Source organism: Strongylocentrotus purpuratus, unplaced genomic scaffold (genome assembly GCF_000002235.5).
Source record: "Strongylocentrotus purpuratus isolate Spur 01 unplaced genomic scaffold, Spur_5.0 spur5_scaffold_20, whole genome shotgun sequence".
Taxonomy (NCBI): Eukaryota; Metazoa; Echinodermata; class Echinoidea; order Camarodonta; family Strongylocentrotidae; genus Strongylocentrotus; species Strongylocentrotus purpuratus.
In genome coordinates, this window is record NW_022145606.1 from 51,331,831 (window position 1) to 51,353,296 (window position 21,466).

General features: G+C 38.5%; 1 protein-coding gene and 1 long non-coding RNA gene across 2 annotated transcripts; both read left to right on the forward strand.

Annotated features, from left to right (window-relative positions):
* The first annotated feature begins 10,204 nt into the window (after positions 1-10,204).
* LOC105447204 lies at positions 10,205-11,221 on the forward strand. Its single transcript, XR_974003.2, has 2 exons — positions 10,205-10,385; positions 11,111-11,221. It is a non-coding gene; the product is annotated as an uncharacterized LOC105447204 (long non-coding RNA).
* Positions 11,222-11,855: 634 nt separating this feature from the next.
* On the forward strand, positions 11,856-17,211 carry LOC105439199. The gene is made up of 2 exons (XM_011667912.2): positions 11,856-16,375; positions 17,101-17,211. The coding sequence occupies exon 1, from the start codon at positions 12,753-12,755 to the stop codon at positions 15,693-15,695; it is 2,943 nt and encodes a 980-aa protein (XP_011666214.2). The 5' UTR covers positions 11,856-12,752; the 3' UTR covers positions 15,696-16,375; positions 17,101-17,211.
* Positions 17,212-21,466: the final 4,255 nt, after the last annotated feature.

Here is a 21,466-nt window from a genome sequence, read left to right on the forward strand (position 1 = left end):
ACGTTGCTTATGTAATGTTTGAATACAACAATTGGGATTCGGGTATTATTTCGGTCTTTGCAGATCAAAAAAACATCCCTAAGAAAATTAATCATGCCACACATATCAAATATCGAATATCAAATATCAACGAGCATGTTGTGCGCGCGTATGTGTGTGTGTGTGACTTTGCTTCTGCAAAAAGCATATGCAATGCATTTCATTTGATACATTCAATTCATTCTCTCACTCTGCTAATCCGAACGTAATACAGGCATCAATTTGGCGCAAGTTGATTTTTGCACTCTCGCAAACAGTGCCTCATGCTCATCCAAGCGTGAACACATACCACACAAAAGTGATACCAAATGATTTGGGATAACACACTCTTGCATAAGATGTATAATAAACTTCATAGATGATTTTTCAAATAATTAGCAATTTTCTAGGTGTAAACTTTTTTTGGACTCACACGGTACACTGTCTACCATTATTATTCTTTAAATTGAAATGTTAAATTTTACTAATGGAGGTCATTGTAATAAATTTATTATATTCTCTTCCTCTCGCTCGGTCCCTCTATTTATCCCTATTTCTCTCTCCTTCGTTCCTATTTTCTTCTCTATCCCTTCCTTCCCGCTCTGTCTTTCCCTCCCCCTTCCAATCTACCCCTCCCTCCCCCCCCCCTCTCTCTCTCTCTCTCTCTCTCTTTCTCTCTCTCTCTCTCATCTCTCTTGATAAATTGTTCTTCCTACAGGTCAATACTCCGATCAGTATGGCGGCGAACTTTAGCTCTGCAGAAGACATCTGTGAAGGAGAGAACTGTGAGGCAATCACAGATGTGACGTACTACGTGAAGGAGAAGAAGAAGCTCTGCGATGACTGTGCCTCCAAAGGGGGATGCATCGGAAAAGCAAGAAAGGGTGGGTCCATTCTTTATTGTGAGAAGCATGATGAAGAAATCAAACTATATTGTAAAAAACATGGTGTAGCAGTGTGCCATTTATGTGCAATGATAGATCATCGTATGCAGTCTTGCGTGCAACAGGATATAAAGGGTGTGATCATGGAAAATATAGCTAGTCTAACCACTCTGAAAGAAAAGGCAAAGGATAAATTAAAGCTTTGTCGAGTTTATGGAGATCAGATTCGCCAGTGTAGGAAAGACACAGACAGCCATCTACAAGCTTTGAAAGATGAAGTTGATTCGGTAATCAATGAGGCGATCCAAACAGACAGTGACAGAGAGAAGGAGGATGCTGCAAAAATCAACCAGGAGACTGATGAGAAGAATCAGAAACTTCAAGTGAAGATTCAGAAGATCATTGACGATATTCGAAAGAACGATGAGGAGAGAGAGAAGCGACTTAAACTAAACCGTACAAATGCAGAAAGAAGACGAGAACCAATCGACAATAAGCAACATTGTCTTCAAACAGAAATTAAGAACATCGCTAAAGAGAAAGAAAGAAAGATTGGTGAGTTGGAGAACGCATGGAAGGATGACACAAAAACCACGGAGAATACAATGAAGACACTTGACAAAGTACTCGAGGATGATAAAAATATCGTCAAAGATGGGCATCTCGTGAAAACATCAGTTAGTGATGAGTTAAAGAAGCGACTGAATGAGGGTGAGGTGAAACAAATCACCAGTACCATATCGGATGTGAGGTTTGTGAAGGGTGCTGCGAGAGAGAAGTATGATGGGAGGATTGATGGGTATGATGGGGAATGGAAGCTCATTGATACAATCAATGTCAGTGATAAAATCGCATTCCCGTACATTGTAGGATGCATTGGTGAATACAATGTGATCATTAGAGATAGAGCATCAGATAGGCCTTACACGTATATGTTAGATATGAACACTAAACACACTGAGAGAGTGATAACCGGTAGTGATACATCATGGGTTGTCTCCTGTGCATTGCTGAATGATGACAAGGTGGTATGCGGTAAATGGCGTAACGGGTGTACAGGGGACAGTTTGAATGAATCCATCAGTGTGTATGACAGACAATGGAAGTACATCAATGACGTCACAATACCAAGAAACACAACGCGTGATGGCGCATGGGTGTATGTAGCTGTTGACCAGGATGGGATGATCATCTCTGCTGAGAGAGGTCAGTCTAAGATATACTTCATCAACCCAGCTGATGGTAAGATCATGAATACCGTCACATGTAAACAGAATATAAGGATGTGTGGTGTACTATCATCAGGTCACATCATCGCTCGACCCTCACCAGCAGATCAAAGAGTGTTCATCATCGACAGACAGGGTGCTCAAAGGGAAATCCCCCACAGTGATGCAATCCTGAATGCCTGCATCGATCCTATGACAGACGACCTCTACGTCGTGACATCAGATGATGAGTACAAGACGTGTGTGATTGATCAGGTGATGAGTGGGGGTGACATGAAGAAGAAAAGAGTAGCATCATTCCTTCTATCAACTAGACTGGACTCACGGGTATATAAGAAGTTTCACATTGTATCATCTCGCGTTATGATGACGTCATCAGGAAAACTGATTGCTAGCGATGGAGAAAACATTCTCGTATTCAAAAACAGATTCACCCTCTAAATATAATCCTTTTGATTGCAATGTTCCATGTTCACTACGTATATCCATGTATGTACATAAACATATGGTATTGCTATCATCACTAGCCTCCCAATATGCATGTGTGTTATAACATCATATACAGGATAGAAAATGTTCACATAGATCAATGAATTGTTTTTAATTATTTCTTTATTTCATAGAAAAGTATAGCATTCTTGAAATTGTATAAGTACCATTAAAGTAACCATAACCAGGTTCAAGCCAGGTTTGTGCAATGAATAATAGAATACAAAAAAGCAAGAGAACTTTAATACAAAGATGCAATAATGAAATTCGAAATATAGTGACTTTAAAGGTACTATGTCTTATTTGCAGGCCCAAACAATGAGAAGATTAAATTACAACGGCATTTGAAAGATAATACTAATTTAGAACTTCCCTATTCAATCAGTTTAATTTTATCCATCACAAGAAGTGAGTTATTGAAGTAGACAAATGCTCATGTACCCTTTACAGCTAATTTTTATGTTTGTTATTACCAAAGAAGAAAAAAAGCCAGTCAGTCACTGAATATTGTCTGACAGTCTAGCCAGTAAACAGGTTTCCTTGCATAAGTTGAATATCAGGACACTGCTAACGTCTAAATTTCACAGATAGGACATACATGACATATTCATAATTCCTGCAAAGTTCTACAGAATTTGAAATTGGCTGCAAAAGGAAACTTTAAGAGAAACTATAACACTATCATTAACAAAATATAACAATGCTATAGGATGCAGAGTTTCCTCATCTGTCAAAAGACTATTGCAATTACAAAGGCTTATAACATCTGATAATTCAAATTTAGACTTTTCATTTCCTCTGTTATATGCTGATCTAGGTCATTGTAGTAAATGACTTTCCCCTCTCTCTCAAGCTTTTTCCATAGGAGAGCCCTCTTCATTTTTTCTCTTTCCCTCTCTATCTTTAGCCTTCTTCTACATTATGCCAAATGATCTGTCACCAATCAACTGAGAATTAGGATGAAATAAATGTTTCTAAAAAAAGTTGCACAGTATTCTATCAAGAAGCTATTAACATCACACATGCTTATACATATAACAAATACATATAAGCTGCACTACAAGGAGTATGTGTACAATTTAATTTGTTTTCTTGTTCTTTTGCTTGTTTAAGTTCGATTTTATGAGATATGTTCATCTATATCTTTATTGACCATTTACAGTGAATGATAATTTACCCCTTCAATACTAGACTACATGTATATCATCCGTTTAGAGCCAGAAGGGAGTAAACTCTGAGTATGTACTAAGCTAATGCCCTTATGGCTCCATAAACACAACATGTACACTGTATACGCTCCTTTATAGGCGCATGTACATAGCTGCATTACTACACATGTATAGGAATATTCGTTTAAAAAACTCAAATTTATTGTGTGTTTTGTTTTCAGCTGGAGAAATCGAATCATTTGTTTTATATAGTCATGCATTGATTGTATATATTTTCTGTTAGACTTTTTGTTATGTAAAAGTAGTTTGAAAAAAGCGATGCTAAAATAATAAAAACAAGTTGCAGAGAATTTTTATTTTATGTAAAAAGCTGTATTATACCAAACATTTGTATGTTTCAATTTGTTGACTTTTTAATTTGTTATAAGATATATTGATATATGTACTCGAAACGTATATTCATGGATTGAATGACATAACAATGTAATGTGTTGCAAAGTCTCGTTATCTATCGAGAAAATAATTGCATTCAAACTTGTATTCTTTGAAATGTATAAAGCAGCATAATACGTATTATTTGTAAGATTCAACACGGTTGTTTTTATATTTTTTGTATGAGACAGGTTAACCTTTTATATGTAATTTTATTGCCAGAACAAATGATATAATGTTGAAACGAGTTGTAGTCTTGTTGTATAACACACTCACAAAAGGTAAATAGCTGTATTTAACAAAGTTTCTGCAACATTCTATTTTTGTTCTTCATTTGTGTATGAGATAACTTCATATATGTACTCAAGTAGTATATTTGTTAGAATAAATACATGTAATGGGACAATGATACAGGTTGTAAAGTATCGTTATCTATCAAAAAAATATTTACATTACAAGTTTTCTCATGATAATTATGTACATAGGAGCATAATACCCAGTATTTGTAAGTTTTAACTTTGTTGATTTTACAATTTTCTATAAGAGATGTTAATCTTTGATAAGTAGCATGACTGTAGAGATGACGTAACAATAACAAAACAAGTTTTTAAAATATTGTATTTGTTATAGATCATCCCACTTAAGACATGTAAATAAATGCATTTCTTGTTGTAACATCCAATTTGTTGACTTATCAATTTTGTTGTGTGACATGTTGATATATATATTTGATAGATTTCATAATATAGCAATACAAACAAGTTGCATAGTCTCCCAATGTATCACGAAATTATTCACATTAAAAGTATGTTCATGATATGTTTTATAGCTGCATAATATTTGTAAGATAACGCTGTGAGACATGTTGATATATATATATATATCCAAGAATTTTATTTGATAGATTGCATAATTTAACAATAAAAAAAGGTTGGATAGTCTCTCTATCTATCAGGAAATTATTCACATTAAAAGTATGTTTCATATCTGTATAATACCCAGTATTTGTAAGATAAGGCTTCGTTGATTTTTAATCTAATAATTGTTGGTGTGTATTATGTTACTATATATATCCGACAAGTTTGTTTGATAGAATGAATAATGTAACAATTAAAACGTTGCAAAGAGTCGTTATTTATCAGGAAAGTAATGACATTGTTTACCCATTATGTGAGTATCTTCATAACACCAAGTATTCGCAAGACATATGATTTCATAATTTTGCTATGAGAAATATTCATCTTTGCAATATTTTGATAGAAGGGATGTAAAATAATGAAGTAAGTTACAATGTTTTTTTTTATCCATCTCACACACACACGCAATAATGTAGATCTCTGCATTATATTCTACTCCAATCCAATAAACAACTACTTGCAATCATTAAATCTCCTTAGCCAGGCGAAATTTTTTGTTAGTTTTATTGTGTTTTTTCAGTCATATTATGTTTTTGTCAAAGGAGGAGGATTTTTTGTGATTCGTTGGAATCTACAATAAAAATGTGAATTGTTGCATGAGTTTATTTCTTGTTTGTTTATTGTGTTTGTTTGTTTGTTATGGTATGTAGTAGATTAATTCAAATGAAAATGCTATACAATGAAATAAGTTACACAGTTGTGTTATCTATCAGGAGACCATGGCCATCGATATATGGAAATAGCTGTAGCACAGAATATCAAAGTATGACGTTACAGTTGTCAAGGTTTCTGGTTCGAAACAATGTCGTGCTCAATAAAAGGTTGGTGATCACCCAAGCACCAACCACTGAATTTGCCCTGCTCCAGGAGGCAGCAGGAAGCTTGAATGATTTCACGCTGATCCTCATACGCATGCTCTGACTGTTGTTTAGAATCGGTAACTTCACGACAAGCGAATATGACGTAAGCACTTCGGTACTCTTTACTGAGTACTATTGGAAACCATGGAAATCCATATTTAAAAGATGACTATGAAAAGGCGCTGTCAATTTTTACCCAGAATACAGTAAACCGAAATGATCGTGTACAAATGTTTTTGTGAACAAAATAACAACACCTTTTCACATGTATGCCATGACATCTCATCTTGGGGTTATTTGAAAAGACTTAATCAGTTTGACATTACCAAATGTGGAATAAAACAAATTGTAAAAATTGTTAAAACTAAGCAGATGAATATACTTCTTGTATTGTGAAGTCACCAAGCAATTTTCCATTGGTTATAAACATCTTTGTCATTGGCAAATTGGCTTTATGCTTGAAACATGTCGTAAACATCTAAATGATTGTCAGTTTAGCTATTCAGCAGAGATTTAACAATTAAAGACGCTTGGAAGAAAAATTGGATGAAAAATAAGTTTTAAAGTTATGGGTTTGGTACAATATTTTTAAAGGGTTGGGGGAATCGACGGTTGAGAGCGGAAAAGAAGTGAATAGCAGGAGAGTGGGAGACAGAGGGGAAAGAGAGAAGGAGAGAGAAAAGGAGAAAGAGGGAGAGAAAGGAAGTAACAGAGAGAGAGAGAGAGAGAGAGAGGGGCAGAACGAAGGTGAGAAAGGAACTAATATAGAGAGCAAGCGAGAGAGAGAGAGAGAGAGAGAGAGAGAGGGGGGGTGAAGAGAGAGAAAGATATATATATATATAGAGAGAGAGAGAGAGAGAGAGAGAGAGAGAGAGAAATATATAGAGCAACAGACGGGGAAGAGACAGAGAGAGAGAGTGAAAGATGAAGAGAGGGATAAAAGGGATAAAGAAGGAAAGAGATGGGGAAAAAGGGAAAGGGAAAATAGGAGAGGGAGGGGGGATAATTAATGGTCAATAATCATAATAAGAAAAATGCTTTTGTAGAATGGATGAAGCCAATGAGGAGGCACCAGTGAAAAGGGGAGAAGGAAAGGGGGTGCGCAACATGTACTTGGGTACATGCCATTCAGCTAAATGTTCATACATGTTATTATCAAGATTCGTTATCGTGAGAACTTTGAAATGACCTAAAAACCGAATTCTCAAGGAACACTAGTGCAAGACATGAAATCACATAAAAACACTGCACTCAACGCCAGTGAAAGAAAGACAAATATTGATTTGTTTTTTTACCCGAATCAAACAGATAATGTACTTTAGATTATTATATATACCTCAACTAATCTGCTATACTTACATTCCACAGCGATGGCCTTACATGGGCAAAGGTTTTTTCCACTCACTATGTCTCTAGCATGGAAGAACACGTGATCCAAAGTTTGTTAGAATTTCAGGATCTTTCTTACCCTTATGAAAACATCAATCTATTTACTCTTCCCTTTCTACCTTGGATAGTGTTTTTTTTCTTTGTATCTGGGTAATAAGTTATACAAAGGGTTTCGAACTGAAATACATTGTGTGTTTGGGCGACAATTACTTTTCTCTGTCTACTTGCCATATTAATGCACTGTATGCATGCATGAGTGAAAAATGCCAAACATTTGTGGGCAAATTTGTGTCAAGTTGAGCATCAGTTTGACGTGGGAAGGCACACAAAAAGACGCCATCTTGATTGGCACCTAATACACATATTACTAGAGGTTGGATGAACTGTTCTCCTTCAGACAAAGTTTTAATCATTAAATGGACAATTAGCCGATCAACTTTCTTTCGGACATCACATTGCAAAGGTTAAAGTCGCAAGACACTGGTAATTAAGGTAAGCTGTAGATAATATGTTGGTCATTTTGCTGTGAACAAGGTTGGTGTCATAGAAAGAAGTGGATGAAAAAAATAGGTAATTTTATAATAAACGGAGAAACAGTTGTATGCATGTGGGATGGGTTATGTTTGTCTTTAGTTAGACGAGGGAAGATGAGAATACAAAGTAAAAATCAACTAATATTTTGTTTTGTAATGTTCTTTATTGTGTTCATTCAATACATCAAATCAATTCATACATGTACATCTGTGTTACATTATATCATTCAATACATAACATCGAATCATACATCATTTAACTATATAACATAATGGGGGGGAAAAAACCCGCACAGAGTATAATCAATCTTAGTAATATCGAATGCAGATATAAGTTGTTCTGCCCCCCCCCCCCTCCCATAGTTTTTTTGTTTTGTAATATTCTTTATTGTATTCACTCAATAAATAATATTAATTCATACAAATTGTAATATATAACATATTGGAAACAATTACAGAGTACAAAATACAGTAATCTCAATTATATTGAATGAATTAATATTGTTATAACCCCCCCCCCCCTCTATATTTTGTTCTGTAGTAGGGCCTACTAGTATCTCTATTACATATTATAATTTATAACATATTGGAACAAAGTACAGACTACAATCAACTCAGTTATATCGAATGAATAATATGAAATAAATATGATCGATATCTTCTTCTATATGTCTCTATCTCTCTCTATGTCTCTATCTCTCTCTTCCTTTCTCTATTTCTCACTGCCCGAATTTCGTCATGATTCGGGCAGCATAGTTCCCGAATATAACCTTATTTATTGTATTCTATATGTAGAAATGAAATTTATGCCATAACAATCTTTTCCCACTTACTTGCTCTAGTTCTCAAAAAATTGATAGTCAGGACGATTCCTGACAACGAGATGAGTGAATATGATGCCTTGCTCGCTTGCTCACAATATTTTGAATCCATTATATTTTTGGGTGAGAGGCTATTACACGAAAATATGCCCATACGTGTGTACTAGGGATGAAAAACAAATACTCTGATGATTTTTGTATTATGGTGACGTGAAACAATGGAATCAGAGACACCTGGAAGGAATATTAGATGGAAAAGAACTTTTAAGCTGTTGGTTTGTGGGTAATGTGTGTGAAAAAGCGATACTAGGGGAGTGGGGGAGAAAGTGGAAGAGAGAAAGAAAGAGAGAGAGAGAGAGAGAGATAAAGTGGAGGAAGAAAGGAATTAATAATATAGAACGAGATAAGAGGAGGGAGAGGGAGAAATAGAAATAGATAAAGCAATAGAGGGGGGAAAGGGAGAGAGGGAAAGATGGAGAGAGAGATTGGGAAGAGAGAGAGAGATAGAGAGAGAGAGTTAGAAAGAAATATATAAAGCAATAGAGGGGGAAGAGAGAGAGAGGGAAAAAAGGAGAGAGAGATAGGGAAGAGAGAGAGAGGAAACAAATATATAAAGCAATAGAGGGGGAAGAGAGAGCGGGAGATTGGTGGTGATAAGTAAAATATAGAAAAGGGTAGAGGGATAAAGGGGATACAGAAGGAAAGAGATTAGGAAAAAGGGAAAAGAGACATGAAGACAGGGATGGGATAATTAAAGATGAATAATCATAATAAGAACAGTGTTTGTTTAGAAGGCATGCAGCCAATGAGGAGGCATCAGTGAAATAGGGGAGAAGGGGAGGGGGAGGGGTGTGCAAGGTGTACTTTAATTGGTACATGCCATTCAGCTAAATGAACATACATGTAATTATCAAGATTCGTTATAGTGAGAACTTTGAAATGACTTGAAAACCGAATACTCAAGGAACAATAGTGCAAGACATAACATCACAGAAACACTACACTCAACGCCAGTGAAAGATTGATTTACCAAACCAGTTTGTTACGCTTTCAGGATCTTTCTTACCCTTATGAAAACATCGATTTATTTACTCTTCCCTTTCTACCTTGGATGGTGTCTTTTTCTTTGCATCTGTATGGTGGCCCTGAAGGGACATCGCGAAAAGACTAAATCGTGAAAAATATGCGATAAAATTCACGATATCGTGAATTTTATCGCATATTTTTCACGAAGAAATTCACGAAATCGTCAATTTCTTCGTGAAAAGTTCACGATAAAGTTCACGATAACACGATATCGTCAATTTCTTCGTGAAAAATATGCGATAAAGTTCACGATAAAATTCACGATATTCGTCAATTTTATCGTGAACTTTATCTTAAACTTTTTTCTCCTGGCTTGGGCGCTTCGTAAACAAAACCAGCCCTAGCTTGATTGAAGACGAATAAATATTATGATGTAAAGGCACTTCATACACCGTGCGGTTGTAATTGTCTATTTGGCATTCCATAATTTTATCGTCTGCGAAGATTGTAATTTTTGGCCCAAAACTGGGGCACGTTATGGCGATGGAAAAGGAATTGCATCGTTAATCGGCATATTATTTATGCCTGCCTGAGACTTTGGTAACAAGTGGCACAGTGGTAAGCATAAATAGAACTTTTAGGTTTAATTTCAAGAGAATCGCTCAGTATGCATACAGCAATCAGTGTTATTTTACTGTAGAACTTCAATAGCTCGTGTATCAGATTGATGCATTGTACGCATAGTGTGCAGGTCTTTGTGTAGTACTATAATTATGAATATTTGTTTGTATGGAAATATACAAAAACTCTTAATCAGTATCGAATTTATTGTGTAATGATAACTCAACTAGATTAAACTCAAACCTCAGTCCTGAGGAAATAAGCACTCAAATACGCCAAAACTTGATATAAGATGGTTGACATTACATTTATTGCTCACATAACATTTCTGCAATTACATTGTCTATTTAAGCTGTTTTCGACACCCATTGTATACAGTTAAATACGTTTACAAATATTCCTTATTTGTAGGATATCAGTTTAGAGTTTACTTCTAATTTTCACAACACTTAGTGTATTAAATACTGGACAGTATTGCTATTATGATAATTTAAGTCCAATTACTTTAAATTGAAGTTAATTGTTATTCACCTTAGTATAATGTTTAGACTCATAATACAGTGGAACCTCATTATTAAAGGCACTGATGTGGCAGACTTTACCTATAACAATGTATCTTCTCTCGTCCCAAGTGCCTCGTTATAATGCAGTTGCACTGTAACATGCTTTGATATGATGATATACTTATGTTGGATTTTGTTCATTTGTTTGTTTGTTTATAGTTTTTACGGGAATCTAAGGAACAAAGTGAATCAGCAAGCCAAAGAGTCAGCTTTGACCATGATGAAGAGACTAGATTCAATAAAGCTGTTTTGACTATTGTTTACCCAGTATGAGAACACGTGCGAGCTTTCGTTTGTTTGTCGTCGTAGTCCGGGCAGGCACAGTAAAAACACTTCCAACGTAGCGTCAAAATGGCCTCATCATCATCAACAAGCCTGATTATCAAGATGGAGCCAATAAATAGACGCTAGACATTTGAGTTGAGTTCAACATGACATTTCAGCTGGATGAACCTACGAACATAACTACGTTTGGCGACGAGCACAGGATATATGCTAGAGATCAGCTAGAATTGCACCATAACGCATGAATCTCAGAATCTGAGTGGATGTTGATGGATTTTGATTTGGATTGTGAAATGATGTTGTGATCCAGTCATTTCTCATATGTCTCAATAGTTCGAGGTATGTAAAGCTGTGTATGGACGCTATGCAGTTTGATCTACACTAATGTTACAGTTACAATGAATTATGGTTGCAATGCAGCAGTGTCATCGATTTATTATTGAGGTGTATTATGGACGCTAAGCTGGAATCGGCCACAATCGTTATTATTCACTGTTATAAAATACGTGGCTTTACCATAATTTGCACCAGCAGTTGGCATGCAGCCATAATGTAACAGGACCAGCGACGGCCTTGATAGATCCAGCCCACAGTCACGTCTAGTTAAGAGTCTAAGGACTAAAGCCCAGCGTAGATGTTAGCGGATCAGCCAAGCCCAAGTTCAAGACTATTCTGTGTCAGCCTCTCGTAGCAGCCCTAGCATAATTTATGAACTAGCCTAATCCAGCTGAAGTCCAGCTTGAACAACAGCCCGGGAATCGGCCCGGTCAAGCCATACAGCCCGGGAGCCAGCGTGGTTTAGTCTTGTACAGTCCAGGTCCAGCCAGGTTTGAACTTGAAGCATAAATCAAGCCAACAACATTGAATTTATAAATGAAACATTGGATCTGAACTTGATGAAATAAAAGTAGTTAGAACCAGAGCTATAATAGGCTCTGTGAAACTTCAAGACTCTTGATAACAAATTAACAGAGGTCAAGTAAAAGTTGAATTTTAATAACTATTTCATGTATAGTAGTCTATTGAAAAGTGTTTCCAATATGATTCTGCAAATACTGCATGTTTTGTTTGCAGGTAGCCAGCATTAGTTTTGTGCTCAAGTGACAAGAAAGTTAAAGGTGTAATTTCATTACAAAGTGATATTGACATCGCAGTTCAGAGTCAAGCAAGGAAGGAATATGTGGCGATGTTGAACCTTATCGCATGATCGCGTGGTCTGCATTCAAGCCCTTTTGATAAGCGAATTTTGAGGCGTGCGTAAAGGCTTTATTGGGAGATGTAAAATCAAATTACTATGGAGTATTTGTAATTGCATTAGCAAGAAGCATTTTAAGCGGTTTTACATTGATGAGGTTGGTAGGCTTAGCGCTGTAGCTTTGCTTAAATTGATGTTTGATTTCACTCTAGTTGCATGACAATTTAATTTGGTCAATTTGCTGTACAAGGTGCAAGTGCATGGTTTAGCATAAGAGGCCAGCTCCTTATTACACTTCTGTTGTGTCAAAGCCAATTAAACATGGCAGATTCAAGAAAGTCATCAAGGGAGAGGCAGCCCACAGAAAAAATGGCCGCTCTTCAGGCCTCTGAAGAATCAAAGACAGAGCGGAAGTTTTTCAAGATGTATGGCTCCCTTAAGGCCACAGTAAAGGCAGCTAGAACAATCATTAAGACAGAGACAGAAGAAGGTCCCATCAAACAACAGATATCCATATTGGAAGCTGGAGAGAGGGAATTGATGGAAACCTACGAGATTTTGAGGAGACACAAGGTCCCCATAAGAGAGGCCACCACGAGGATGGACCGTGCCAACGCAATGGTCAGAGATAGCCTCAACGCCCTGGAAGAAGTTCTGGGATCCCTAGAAGGTCCTTTTGACGCCGAGGATCGGAAGCAGATAGCGAAAGAATTCTTGAAACAAGAATATGCTTCATCGGTCTTCAGCTCAATTTTAAGCGAAATGGACCAAGGGGTTGAAACCAGCCAACCGCGTGGAGCCACACCAGTAATTGACATTGATAGCAATCCTGGACAGCCTGTAGAATCTCGTAACACACCATCACTTCCTCCTCAAGACAAAATGTACCCAGGAGTTGGAGTAAACCAACCACCTGAAGGTATTCAAGGGCAGTCAGCAGAACTTCCTGCCAAGACGTCATCTCCTTCCCTTCAAGATGAGATGGGCCCAGAGTTTAGAGTAGGCCAGCTACATGATAGTCTACCTGATTCGCATGTGGAACCTCGTGACAAGACACCACTACAGCCGCCTCAGATAACGTCGGTTGACGTCCAGGGCTTATGTAAGGCTTTAGCAGACAACATGTACCACACAAGACTTCCGATGCCAGTGCCACGCACCTTTAGTGGGGATTCGCTTGAGTTTATAGAGTTCGAGAAAGGTTTCAAGACTTTGATCGAAAACCGTGGCATACCACCAACAGAGATGCTGTATTATCTGAAGCAGTACCTGACTGGTCCGGCAAGGGAGGCGGTGGAAGGTTTCTTTTTCGGGGACTCCAAAGAGGCATATGATGGGGCATGGAGGTGCCTTCGACAGAGGTATGGTCATCCTTTTAATGTCCAACAAGCGTTCCGGAAGAAGCTAAGTGCTTGGCCGAAGATATCCTCCAAAGATGCCATAGGTCTTCAGAAGTTTGCGGACTACTTAAAGTCTTGTGATGATGCTATGCCATATGTCACTGGCCTCCAGGTGCTAAACGACTGCTATGAGAATCAAAAGATGATAGCCAAACTTCCAGACTGGCTGATTAGTAGCTGGAATAGGGTGGTATCAGATGAGTTGGAAGGCGGCAGCTATCCTTCATTTTCTAAGTTTGTGAAATTTGTTGCTAAGGAGGCAAGGATAGCCACCAATCCCATTTCTTCTCTAGGTGCCCTGAAATCTGAGGACTCTCAAAGAGAATCAAGTCCCAAGACCTCCAAGATCGAGCGAGAAGCAAGAAATAAGGGATCTGCTTTGGCTGTCAACACCAAGGAAAGTGCCGAAGGCAAGAACATCCCAAACCAAGTCAAGAAGGCTCCAAAACCTTGCTGCCTGTGTAGTGAAACTGGACACAATTCCGAGGACTGTGACAAGTTTTTGGCCAAGCCACTTTCTGAACGCAGGAAGTTTGTTCAAGAAAATCATGTATGCTTTGGTTGCTTACAGAAGGGGCATTTTTCTAAGGCATGTAAACAAAGGCTGAAGTGTAGTACATGTGGTAAGCGCCATCCCACGGCTCTTCATGAGGAAAACCCTACGATAAGAGAGGGCAATGCGCACAAGAGTGAAGAAGCTTCTGAGGACATGGCTACGTCTTGCCAAGTCCGTTCTGGAAAACAAGCTAGCACTTCGATGATTGTACCAGTGTGGGTCGCGGCAGAACAAGCACCATCGTCAGAGATTCTGACTTACGCCCTCCTGGATACCCAGAGTGATTCATCGTTCATTCTAGATGAAGTAGCGCAAGCCCTGAATGCTAAGCAGCAACCCATACGCTTAAAGTTATCTACTATGACTTCGTCATCGAACATTGATTGCAGCGTGACTTCAAGTATCTTAGTTAGAGGTATGATGTCGCCCTCCCAGCTCAAGATAGGAAAGTGCTATACGCGTGACTTCATACCGACTGATAGAGAACACATCCCAAGCAGAAGTACTGCTGAGAAGTGGACTCATCTCCAAGATGTTGCAAGAGAGATGCCAGCACTTCAGAGATGCGAAATCGGCCTACTGATAGGCTATAATTGCCCAAGAGCTCTGACACCAAGACAAGTAGTTACTGGTAGCGATGTAGAACCATTTGCTATTCGAACTGACCTCGGCTGGAGTATTGTTGGCTTTGCCGAAGAAGAGAATGCCATGGACTTCAGTAGCCAGTGTGGGAGGGTTTCTACTCGCGAGATACCATTTCCGAAGCCAAAGGAGATCATAGGGTTGCTTGAGACAGATTTCGCAGAGGACAAATCGCCGGACAAAGCATGCTCTCAGAATGACCTACAATTCTTGAATGACCCAAGTGCGGATGCACCTCTCACGCCAAACCACCTCCTTACTCTGAAGAGGACGGTTCCGTTGCCCCCTCCTGGGCAATTTGTGAAGGAGGATGTGTACACGCGTAAAGCCTGGAGAAGGGTTCAGTTCTTACTGGAACAGTTCTGGTCAAGATGGCGGAAAGAGTACTTGTTGGGACTTCAAAGACGACAGAAATGGACGATGCCCAGACGGAATTTACAAGTGGGAGACATTGTATTGCTCACTGACGATGAAGCTCCGCGTATGAAATGGCCAATTGCGATGGTCGCAGAAGCCACTCCTGATGAAGATGGTCTGGTCAGACGGGTACAGGTGCGCGTTGGAACGAAAGACCTTGACAACAAAGGTCGTCCAAACAAGAAGCTTGCCGAATACTGGAGGCCGGTTCAGAAGCTCGTACTGCTTCTGGAAACAGTACCTCCATAGAGCAGGTATGTATGTACACTTGAGATTGTTTGGAGCGGGTACAAATGTTTGACCTTGCATTTGCACATGTACTTCGTTTTCTGGTACAGTTTAAAAATTTAGGACTCAAATTCTGATCTTGTTTGCTGCGAATTTTAGATACACAGCGCTTAAATATTGTCGCAACCTTTAAGCTTGCCTTACAACCTTTGCAATGTGTGTTATAATCTTTTACAGCACATGTTATAAACGTGCATTGTTTGAGTTCCGCATCATCACTTATGCCATTCTGGTTTGATCAAGCTATTCAATTGCCATGTTATTCGTGTTGTAGATTGCAAGTGTACCAATTTACATGCAAGAGGTGTATGGAGTGCTTGCTTAAAAATTTCCATATTATGGTCACATTATTTCACATGCACCACTTATGTAATACTAGTAAATGCATTTTCATATATATGTAAGTGTACTCATGCATGTGATTATGTTACCAGTGAAGGCAATTTTGGTGGGAGTGTAAAGGCACTTCATACACCGTGCGGTTGTAATTGTCTATTTGGCATTCCATAATTTTATCGTCTGCGAAGATTGTAATTTTTGGCCCAAAACTGGGGCACGTTATGGCGATGGAAAAGGAATTGCATCGTTAATCGGCATATTATTTATGCCTGCCTGAGACTTTGGTAACAAGTGGCACAGTGGTAAGCATAAATAGAACTTTTAGGTTTAATTTCAAGAGAATCGCTCAGTATGCATACAGCAATCAGTGTTATTTTACTGTAGAACTTCAATAGCTCGTGTATCAGATTGATGCATTGTACGCATAGTGTGCAGGTCTTTGTGTAGTACTATAATTATGAATATTTGTTTGTATGGAAATATACAAAAACTCTTAATCAGTATCGAATTTATTGTGTAATGATAACTCAACTAGATTAAACTCAAACCTCAGTCCTGAGGAAATAAGCACTCAAATACGCCAAAACTTGATATAAGATGGTTGACATTACATTTATTGCTCACATAACATTTCTGCAATTACATTGTCTATTTAAGCTGTTTTCGACACCCATTGTATACAGTTAAATACGTTTACAAATATTCCTTATTTGTAGGATATCAGTTTAGAGTTTACTTCTAATTTTCACAACACTTAGTGTATTAAATACTGGACAGTATTGCTATTATGATAATTTAAGTCCAATTACTTTAAATTGAAGTTAATTGTTATTCACCTTAGTATAATGTTTAGACTCATAATACAGTGGAACCTCATTATTAAAGGCACTGATGTGGCAGACTTTACCTATAACAATGTATCTTCTCTCGTCCCAAGTGCCTCGTTATAATGCAGTTGCACTGTAACATGCTTTGATATGATGATATACTTATGTTGGATTTTGTTCATTTGTTTGTTTGTTTATAGTTTTTACGGGAATCTAAGGAACAAAGTGAATCAGCAAGCCAAAGAGTCAGCTTTGACCATGATGAAGAGACTAGATTCAATAAAGCTGTTTTGACTATTGTTTACCCAGTATGAGAACACGTGCGAGCTTTCGTTTGTTTGTCGTCGTAGTCCGGGCAGGCACATATGACGAGACGTTTTTACGATGATTTCTGTGAAAATGGTAGGTTTAACTTCATATTATGCTCTAGAGTCTAGACCTATTTGTATTTTATCTTTGACAAGATAGGGATAAAAGTAATTGCACAGCGGAAAAATTACCCGGTATGTATGCAATGGTCTAACTTAGAGATGCACTGTTTTTAATTCCCATACATTCATTTCCATGTTGTAATATCTAACTGTTAGGCCCTATATTGAGTAATGTAATTGATCTAGATCTAGGCCTACTTTTATTAGTAGGCCTACGAACTAGCACACTCAATTTATCAAACTGAGTCAACAAAGACTGACAGAGTCTAATTGCAATAGCACACTCGTACTCGTCGACTAGACGCAAACTGAGCTGAGCTGAGCTGATTCAATTCAATGTAGATCTAGGCAACTAAGGCAAGTACCAGATCTAGATCTACAAATCATGATCATGATTATAGATAAATCCAAGGGATTGTTTAACAATGTTAAGTCTGACTCTGAGATGCAATCATGCATGGCCCTAGATCTATGTGTTATTTATAATATTACTATGTCTGTGATACAGTGTAATATCATTATTTTATGACATGATTAGGGGCGCTGGTCAGAGAATGAGGATCGTCTGCATAAACAAGGATATCCTAGAGTCGTAAAAACGGACAAATTGCGTTCGCGAACGTCTTTTTTTCATCGGTACTCTGCGGGTTTCAGGTTCCCAGCACGGGCATCAGGGCATGCAAAAAAACAGGTTCCTTGTAAGAAAATAACCCCAGTCTCCTTGGCGCTTGTTCAGAAACGTATCTAACATTTGAGCAGTAACTCCGGCGTGGAGATACTAATTCACTGGCGTACTGGTGGGGGGGGGGGGTGGCGCCAGCCCCCCTCAAATCAAATTGAACCATGACTTATTTTCACAAGTAATGTATAAATGTTCGTGATATCACATGATTTTCAACAAAATGCTATAGTTTCTCCATTATTTCTTGCAGACTGACCCATTCCCAAATAGCCAGGAAGAGCATGTATGTTGTTTATTAGTCACTAAGGTCCTGATAGTGGTCACTAACAGTAACACTAATTCCTTTCCAGAAGCTACTGTGCAAAGCACGGTACTGTCGGGAGATAACATGCTACCCACCACTCGGGCTAAGCATGCACAGATTTGCGAACGAGCGTTCAGTACTTACACCATGTAACACTGCACATATACCGTTAAGGGGCCCATGCAGTGGGGGGAATTGAATTCAGACAAGATTAAGAGTAGAGAACGGTATAACGAATCGTCTTAATCTTTCTCTAATAATTAATGAAACACAAAAATGATTTCAGACAAGGATTAAGAGTAATAATGTATTAAACGTCTAAGCTTCCGTGCTGAGCACGGTAGGGGGGGGGGGAACTGAATTCAGACAAGGATTCAGAGTCGGGACCGGTACAATGAATCGTCTTCTTTCTCTAATAATTAAATGAAACGTCATAGCTTCCGCGCTTTGCGCGGGAGGAGCAAAACAAGCTTTAAGAGTTGAGAACAGTACAACGGATCGTCTTCTTTCTCTAATAATTTAAAGAAGTGTAAAAGCTTCCGCGCTTCGCGCGGGAGGGGAAAACTGAAAAATAACTTAGTTCCTGGCCCCGGGTTTAAAGGGTAAAATTTGTAGACATTTGGACATTGACATTTTTATATTTGTCGGTAATAATATTGGTGGCTCGTTTTGTAGGTAATCGGCGGCCTCTACACCCTCCCCCCCCCCTCCCCCACTGAAAAAAATCTAGCGACGCCCCTGATAACGACACAGTTTATACTGTACACTCGAGATAATTTTTGCAAGTACTACTGGTGAAGTACCGACCACCGTATTTGTGCATTGTGCGGCATCAAAGCATAATTTATACAACTTCTCACGACGTGACAGATCACTTTTCTCTAACTTCTATCTAATCAGAGGGCCTCTTTTTTCTCCATGAAGTGCCGGTGGACATTAATGCGCCAAATGTGGTTCTCAAATTGCAAAAGATCCCTACTCTTGGAAGGGGTAGGAGAAAGCAATTTTACGTCATATTACTCCAGGAAGTGCCTGAAAATGGGTCTAATTTGGTTCTAAAATTGCAAATGCTTCTTACTCTGGGAGGAGGCCAGGACCCCCTCCCAGACCCACCCCCTGCTTGGTCGCTCCGCTCCCTCGCCGTTAAAGCCTCGTTCTGTTACTTCATCGTTTTACATATATTTCACCCCATGCCATTTTGTGCCCCCCCCCCCTCCCCCCCGGTAAGAAATTCCTGGATCCGCCACTGATGCCCATACCCCTTGAGCTTCGGGGGCTTCGCCCCTTGAACCCCACCGGGGCTTTGCCCCTAGACCCCACTTTGAGAAATGTAATTCAGCGGGGCCTGCATGTTAGAGTGGGGTGATTCAGATTTTTTTTTTTGTCAGCCCTCCCAAACGTTTTTGCTCATTACGCCACTGCCTACTATAACATACCGGTACCCAAAATGAAGTAAATATTCAATAAATGTCCAAATAAGATCATGAGTTAAAAGTCATTACCGGTATATTCATTACCTGTTTCGTGTCAGTTGTTTTGTTATTTTTGGAGTATTTTTCGGAAAAACAATGATATTACTATACACTTTTTCTCAGGCTTCACGGCAAACCGCTGCACAATACAAGTGCATATCGATGGTGAGTTGCGGGCGGGCGCACGACTGTGTGAAGTTATCTACCGTAATGAGGATCCAAGACATTACTTCACACAGGCGCGCATCCGCCCGCAACCCACCATCGGTTTGCACTTGTATTGTGCAGCGGTTTGCCGTGAAAAAGTGTAGGTATACTGATATCATCGTTTTTCCGAAAAATACTCCAAAAATAACAAGAAAATTGACACGAAACAGGTAATAAACATAACAACCCTTTAACTCACAATTTTTATTTGGACATTTAATGAATATTTACTTCATTTTGGGTATGTTTTAGTAGGGTATCTCCATGAGTTACGGGTCAAATTTTTGGATAGGTTTCTAAACAAGCGCCATCTTCTTTTATGGGTTGTCCGTCTTCTCGAGGATTTATCGCCCCTAATGTGAAAGTCTCTGTACAAACTTAAGTCAATGTAAAATGCATCAATAAAAACATCGCGGAATCCGTTTTCCGCATCACCAACGCGCGGATTGGAAATTGGAAACGTCTGCGAAAATGCAGATGATCCTTATTCTTGTACCAGCTTCCCTACTGAATATTGAAGCCCTAAACAAATTTCGCTTCAAAATGATCATGAAGTGGCTCAAAAAAGTAATAACCTTTGAGTGACCGGTTTTACCATACTTATTTTCCTGAATAGACTAGGCTTAGGCCCTAGTTTATAAAAACCGTTAGGAAAACGCAAAGTTTGATTTCGATTTCCAATCATAAATAACTTGATAATCAGACAGACGATTGGCTTGTAAAAGTCACGGGATTCCTGACTGACCTAACAGAGGCTAAGCTAAAGGTTTAAAATTATGATTGCAGCATGAGCTAAATCCATGATTTCGTTTCAGAATCTGAGGCAATGTTACCGAGTCACTTTAAGTTAGATCTATATTACTATTAGGTATTCACTAGTCTATTTAGCGAATTACGGCTAGCACCCAGGCCAGGGGCCCGTTTCTCGAAACCGTCATAAGTCTAACTTCTTGACCAAATCAGCTTTAGTAAGCTACTTGTCCGCTACATGTTTCACGAAGACCTCTTTGCCAAGATTAAGGACAACATCCTGACTAAGTAGGCTACCGTATGTATTTATGACGCCTCTGACACGGTTATATCTCTGTCATAAACTTGATAAAAACATAAGACTCATAACTTTTTAGTCGATGGGCAGCGAACTCGTAGAGTCCTACGATGCATGAAGTCTAACCGTAAACGCTAAAGGGTAATCCAATCACAGTGTGATTATCTTACAAAAATTCAGTAAAAAGAGTAAAAAAAAAGTGTTATGATGTTTTTCTTTTTCTTTTATAATGTGCAAAGTTTATCACTAGATTTTGTTTGCATATGTTTCTTTTATTATTCATTCAACAGATTACCTGGTTGGCATTCATGCAAGCAAGCCCTACAACTTGTACAACTGCCATGCATCAACACTCCATACAAACCAGCTCAGGATGATGGGAACTAAGCTGAATGTATCCTTATTGAGTGTATGCGTTGAAA

What these genes read in the sequence shown, in the direction of transcription:
- LOC105439199 (XM_011667912.2), top strand. Translation starts at nt 12,753, where the DNA reads ATGGCAGATTCAAGAAAGTCATCAAGGGAGAGGCAGCCCACAGAAAAA.